This window comes from Stylophora pistillata, chromosome 6 (genome assembly GCF_964205215.1).
Source record: "Stylophora pistillata chromosome 6, jaStyPist1.2, whole genome shotgun sequence".
NCBI classification, from domain to species: domain Eukaryota; kingdom Metazoa; phylum Cnidaria; class Anthozoa; order Scleractinia; family Pocilloporidae; genus Stylophora; species Stylophora pistillata.
This window is the reverse complement of record NC_142524.1, coordinates 13,267,347-13,274,517: the sequence shown is the minus strand read 5'-3', so window position 1 is coordinate 13,274,517 and position 7,171 is coordinate 13,267,347. Positions and strand designations below refer to the sequence as shown.

General features: G+C 40.1%; 1 protein-coding gene across 1 annotated transcript; it reads right to left on the bottom strand.

Annotated features, from left to right (window-relative positions):
• Positions 1 to 3,855: 3,855 nt before the first annotated feature.
• On the bottom strand, positions 3,856 to 6,716 carry LOC111339820 (uncharacterized). The gene is made up of 4 exons (XM_022946541.2): positions 6,205 to 6,716; positions 5,831 to 6,103; positions 4,919 to 5,017; positions 3,856 to 4,491 (listed from the first exon to the last, which is right to left on the bottom strand). The coding sequence occupies exons 1-4, from the start codon at positions 6,337 to 6,339 to the stop codon at positions 3,961 to 3,963; spliced, it is 1,038 nt and encodes a 345-aa protein (XP_022802276.2). The 5' UTR covers positions 6,340 to 6,716; the 3' UTR covers positions 3,856 to 3,960.
• Between the last annotated feature and the right edge of the window lie 455 nt (positions 6,717 to 7,171).

Here is a 7,171-nt window from a genome sequence, read left to right as displayed (position 1 = left end):
AGCTTTGGACCTAAAATAGATCCTTGGGGAACTCCATACTTGATAAATCTGCGATTCGACTTGGTCCCAGATAGTTGTACAAATTGTCGACGATTACTAAGGTAGCTGCAAAACCAGGACTGGAAGTTACCCGCAATACCCATTGCCTTTAGCTTTTCTTGGAGGATAGTGTGGTTAACCGAGTCAAACGCCTTGCGAAAATCAATGAATACGATGCCAACTCTGAGGCCATTATCCGGGGCTTCTTTCCATGTTTCGGTGAGATGGAGTAGCAGACCTTCTGTTGAATAGTTTTCATGAAAGCCCCACTGATTATCGCTTAACAGGCCGAGAGATTTGATGTGAAGGTCAAGAGAGGTACTAACTATATCTTCCAAAATCTTCCCTGGGATGTTCAGGAGTGAGATAGGTCTAAAATTGTTGACATCGGTTGATCTACCTTTTTGAAGATTGGATTAACTCGAGATAACTTCCAGTCTGTTGGAAATGTGGCATCATCAAAGCTTTTCTTAAATAGAGGCAGCAGACTACGAACGACTGGGTCACCAAGCAACTTGAGGTCCTTGGCCAAAATAAAGTCAGGGCCTGATGCTTTCCGTGGGTTAGCAGCCTTGTTGACTTTACTCTTGACCTCATCCCAATTTAGGTCAATAGAGGATGTAGTAGGTGTAACACGGTAAATGAACTTCAGTAGCAGTGAGCAATCCAAAGGCTCCAGGTTATTAGTGAGATCTTCACAGATGTTAACAAAAAAGTCATTGATGTATTCGGCTTTTGAAAAGTTGTCTGTAATGATTACATCATTGTTTTGGTCTATAATTGGTCCAATCGGCTTGGCTTTATGTTTTCCAAGGACCTGACTAGTTAGTTTCCAAAAGTCTTTTGGGTTCTTTGACTCGTTGAACTTGCTATGCCAATAGCTGGACTCAGCATTCCTTAGAAGCTTCTTCACTTCATTTCTCTTACTTCTGTATTGTAACCACTTTACTTGATCTCCTCCTGATGCCTTGGCATTTTTCAATAATTTATATCTAAGGTTCATTTGCTTCCTGATTGATGAGTTTATCCAAGGTAGGGATTTATCTTTCACTTTAACTTCTCTAACCGGGAGATTTCGATTCAAAACATTGTTATATTGGTAGTTCCAGGTATACAAACTGTCGTCAATGTCATCAAATATACTAGCTATGTGCCAAGGAGCTTGGTCAAATTCAAGTTTCAACTGGTCAGTGTCCACCACCTTATAGTTCTTCGTTAAGATTACCTTTGGTTTCCCTTTATTTCTGGCTAGTCTTAAAACAGCATACACCAAATGATGATCAGTTGTTTGGATAAAACCATTTGTTATCATTTTTGGGTACGCATTTCATTAAGTGTGATGGCATTGTGTTTGTACAAATCAAAAATTGTTTCAAGTGTGGAGTGCCTCTTGATCCACCTCGTCTGGCATAAATCTTTCAGCTTGCGTTTCATTTTCTCTGGGGAAAGGGCATCAATTATGGTCGTTAAGAATTTTCTGTCACTTTGGTGAGTTGTCAAAAAAACGGAACAATTCATGGCAAGAATCCATCATGTTCTGAATTTAATTTAATTGCAAGCATGGCATATAACAAGGTTGATCGAATGAAGGTAGCAACCTTGATACTCTGCATCAGGTGCGTTCTTATCTAGCTCTGCTTAAACTCCCTTTTTATCTGTATTCATTGATGCAGTTGTGTCATAATTTGCTTGACCACAGCAATTTCTAATGTCAATTGCATGCTTCTGTATGCTGTTTCTGATTGCAATAACAATAGCTGAACCAGTTGTTCTTGTTAGATCACACATGTCTATCAGAACCTCACATTTCATAGGGTTGGATGGGTCAGCAGTGAGGTCAAGCAAACGGAGAGACGCAGACAACACTTTACGACCCTGAGAAGTCATTTCGTCGGCAATTAATGTGAAGTGGGGATTGTTCTCAAGGCATTTTCTAAAATATTCACAAATCATGTCAGCAATAACTCAAATCACTTCATTTTGGACAGTTTTGCCCGTATACCGTGCATTTTGTGGTCCCAAAATGAGATGTTCTTTAAGTACAGTGTTGCTCTCTGCCAGGAGACAAAGGATAGGGATAAAATGACCTTCATTTGATGCTGGAGGTTCTGCAAACTGCACTCGATCATCTTGGTGCTCGTGCAAAGCAATTTGCTGCTTTGTACACGACACCAAGGCATCTATGATATAAGACAATATTGCTCTATTTGCTTGGGCATTTCTCATGGCAATTGCATTGATCTGCGTGTCAATCGGTCTTTTAATATCTGCCAGTTGGGCTCTCACACAAGCAGCACGGACTAAAGATCTCTTGTGGTATTCATTGGTTTTGAGTTTCTCTTTAGATTTGTTATAGTTTCTGAAAGGAGGTTTCACAAAGGCTTTAAAACATTTATAACATTTTAAAACAAATACTATTAAAAACATTTTAATATCATTTGTATTTTTTACAAATGTGACCTTCCATGCGAAAACGTACACTAACGCTTTTCCGTTAAACGGGTAAAAATAAACGGATTGTAAACGGATAGTAAACGGCTAATTCAAGCGTTTAAACGGTCTCCACGACCGTTTAAACGGATAGCTAAAAGTATAAAACGGTTGAGCAAAGTCCAAAAACGGGCAGCTCAAAAATGTTAAACGGTGCAACAAAATTTTAAACGGTTCGCTTAAACCGTTAAACGGTTGAACAAAATCATTAAACGGTTGGCCTGAAACGTTAAACGGTTGAACAAAATTATTAAACGGATAGCTGAAACATTAAACAGTCGAACATAATCAGTTCTTTGAACGGGTATCTGTCAAAAACGTTTAACGGTTAATGAAAACTTATCGAGCAAACACAAAATTTTCAATCGCAAACGATTACGAACTGGGACTACTGCCATTCAATGTTCTGTACCTTCGTGTTGTTCTTCCAGCATTCGAGCCTATTCTTGAATCGCTGTAATCCAAAACGGCAGAGATGTGTTCAGCCACAGTTCCCGCAAGTTCAACTGTGTAACGCTTGCGATTCTGTGAAGTTTCGAAATGATATACCAACAGCGTGCTGTACATCCCTGAAACACGAAAGCAAAATGGCCGTACACGCGTTTGCAGTCGCAAATAATCCCGAATAAAAGTCGCTCACGGCCTGTCGCGATCGAAGTCGCACCATTGGCTTTTTAACCGTCGGCTTGTGACGGAGCTAACAGTTAGGCAGAAAATTTCGAAAAGAAAGGAGTTTGGTTTTTGTTAATGACTTAAATATTCGCATTTAAGAAAGCACGGCCGAAATGTTTTGTTTGGGAAAAAGAGCAATCTTTTTCGCAAACTGAATTGGTTGTTCACATTCAGAATTTCGTTACATCGTTATATTATTTTGCCCCACATAATTATATTCTAAAAATTCCTCTTCAAATAAAGCGGTTCAGATTGCAAATTTCTTATTTGCGAACCGCTTCTAAACGTTTAGCATGTAAACATGAAGAGTCAAGGACGTTGCATGTGTTATGCAAATTGTCAAGCAAGTTCCATTGATTGACAGGTTAAATGCCGCGCCTATCGTAAAGCTGGACTACTCAGCCTGTCAGTCACAAAATCCCAAGGGAGCGAACGGGTGCGGAGCTCTTTAGAACCTCTAATTTTATTGGCCCTGGGTATCACGAAGCTTGGGCCCAATTTTTCAGTGTTTTATTTTCCCATGCAAATAATAACAGGTAGAATTCAACACTTAAATTGACGTTGAGTTAAATTTCTTGTTTCAATGTTTTTTTTTCTTTTTGTTTAAGCCCCCTAAAAATATCCCTCAAAGGAAAACAAAAATTATCCAAGCCATTTCAGATTGGGATCAATTCAACTTTATTTACAGTTACATGATGAGCTTACAGAACACGAAATCCTAATAGTTGCAAGAAATCGCAAAATACGTTACAATATTTTCTAGTCTTCTCTTTCGACAGCATACTTGGTAATATGTTTACTGAGGCGACGCTTAGAATTTATTTTGCTCTTAATACATTTCCACACCCTTTCCTTTTCCACGGGAGAGTCAACAGGAAAACGACTAAAAACTAGAACCTTAAGTGAGTTAAGTCTTGTACTGTCTAGCGGCAGTTTGTTGTGGGTTCCCTCAGTGTTGCTGTTGCTCAGCTCCTCTCTACTAAAGAAAAATGGGAGAAGCTTAAGGGCGCATTTGTGCCGCTGATTTTCTTTCTGAATCACGTCCTGAACACCAATTACTTTATGGGGGGTCACACAAGAACGAATTACGTCGGCTATCTCCCGGACGCTGGATTGAATCGGCTCTTCGGGCCTGGTGGAAGGTGCGTTCACTGGCGTTGAGTTCACTGCCAATGGAGTTGGAGTTGGAGGAAGTGGAACGATTTCTTCTATTAATTCATCGTGGAGATGTGCGAGAGCGTCTGGGTCAATGGTTGGAAGATCTTCGTACTCTGGCCGAATAGGAACCCACTGAAAGAAAAATTAAAATTCACTCATCAGTGTCAGACCACTGCATAAAGGTGCAAATCCCTCAAATTTGATAACTCACATCCCAAATACCCTAGATATATTTAGTGTTTAGTCTAGGGTGCGCCCTTGCTGTGTTGACGCAAATTAATGAAGACGCATTTTCTGAGACAATGTGCTTTCGCAGACAAAATATGAGAAGGGTCGCAAAGTAACGATCACATTGTATCCAGGAATTTTGAAAGACATTCCCACTAAGAAGTCAGTCCTTTTTTCTGTCGTTGCGTTGTCTTTTTTAAATCTGGTTACTAGAACGCGTGGGACAAACGTTGAACTTCACATAAGACAATATTTTGAGTCAAACGTCGAGCTTAATATCAAAAGCTTAGCTCGTCTCATATGACCCGGGATTAAAAGACCTTCAACTTACCATTTTTTCTAAAGAATCCAGGCGGTGCTCAATCCGATCCAACCGAGCTGCCATGTTGTCCTCCATTGCAGACAAACTGTCCTCTAATCTCTCCATCATCTGTGAACATTATTACAGACATAAAACGTGTTAATACTACGAACTTGTGACTCTGAGAACCACCGAGGTTTCCAAGCAAACATTACCAGGTAATTAAGACGACCGTGACTACATACATCGATGCCTTAAAAATATATTGTAATTGCCGGGTGTTCTTCAGTTACTCCTTGTGATAGTTCAGTCAACGTTTCGTCGATAGATTCTCAATAATTTAATGCTCTTCATGCAGTATTAGGGGTATACAATGGTCTATCGGAAATGATGCATCTCGGAAAATATTCACCGAGTCTCGAATTCTCGGCATTTGAAATTGGAGTCTCGGAATCTCGGGCTCGATATAATTTTCAAAGTCTCGAATTTTGATCATTTGGATCTCGGAGTCTCGTAAATTTTTCTCGTACATCTCAGCTTCCGTTGGAGATTTCAGTCACGGTTTAGTACTAACGGCCCGACATTTTCCAGCAATTGGAGTTTCGGGCTCGATTTGATAGAAACGCTGAAGTCTCGGTCTCGAATGTTTAAACAAGGGTCTCGCAGTCTCGCAAAGTCTTGAATTTACCATTCTATACTCCTAGTATTTTCCTGGCGTAGTCAATCGAACGTTCGGTAATCGAACTCAATCGAACAATCAAGAGTTCAATTGCCAATTTTTTGTGTGAGATCGATTTCGTTCGATTGCCGAACCCAATCGAACTCAAACCATGGATTGAGTTCGATTGGGTTCGATTGAAATTCAGTTCGATTGCGTTCGTGACTTCGATTGACTGCGGCGGGTATTTTGAAATACAGATTAACATAGATCATTATGCTTACCTTGCAGAAGCTTTCTTGTGCTTTATTTTGTGCTTCCACAGTAGAAGTGTTGACACGCTGGAGATCATGGACTTGGCTTTTGAGGGCAGCACATTCAGCATCCTTAGCGTCTAACTGCTGTTTCATGGCTTCTAAATCTTTGGTCGAAGTCTCAGCAAGTTTAGTCTTTTTTGCTGCTCGATTGGACGCCCACTCGACTTCTCTCTTACGCTGGTCAGCTAGAAATTCTGCATACGGATGACTTGCTTCACTTTCACCTTGTTTAGTCCTCTCCTGAGGATCAACAAATTTTATCAGACATGTTCATCATGGTGTGTAAGATAAGTGAACGCTTGTTCGTTTGTCTCACGATGGTTAAAGTGAAAGACAAGTACCTTGTGAAGTGTCGATTTTTCTTTACTTTTTTCTGGCTGCTCGCTTGGCTGCTGATCTTCAGCTGGCAAGTTGGCCTGTTCCACGGAGCTTGGGGTGGCTTCTACGTCGGACACATTTTTTGAAGACCATTCCATGTCTTTTTTGTTCAGAACCTCTTCGTCATCTGAAATCAAGTAAACATTATACGTGAGTACGAGCAGATATATACGCAAAAATGGGGCTGTGGGACGAGTATTCCGAAATTAAGCCCAAATACGACTAAAGAGAATCTTTGTGTGAACCGTGGTGTTTCTCATGGAAATAACTATGTGTAGTTAAATGAAATAACACTCACCACTCAAAGCTAAAATCTTCGCTTGCACTTTTTCTTCCCTGCCCAGTTGACTGTGACCATGCTGCCCTCTTTCAATTCGACGTTTTTTTCTACAATCAACCGTATTGGGGCGATGCCAGTTTTCTTTTCTTTCGGAAAAAGGAACAACGCTTTCGAAGGGCGTCTACTGACTTCTCTGCATAGTTGCCTAAAAGCCATGTTTTATCGATTGTGCGCAACAAAAGAGACCTTTGAAACTGGATTGCTATTGCGAAGTGACGATAGATAAGATGTCAGCCTTTTTATACACGGATCTTTAAGAGAGACGGGTCGAAGTCCACAAGTTTTGATTGGATAAACAAATTTTAATCGTTAGAACTCTTAGAATTAAAAATATAGCGTTTTTAATTAATATCCATAGATATCAGTCTCAATTGTTGTTTTTCTTTTGTAGCTTGCGCGCGCTGTTCTTTTTGTCGTGCCGCGCGCTTTTGAGGGAATCAAGAGAAAAAGTTGGTTAAGTAGCTTTTAATTCAGTTACTCTTTACTACTGAATTCCATTTACAAAAAAAAGCCGTTTTCATAGTTCCTTTGATTTACTGCGAAGCGCGCAACCAGTTTAAATTACTTAAATTTAGCACGCGTGATGCAAC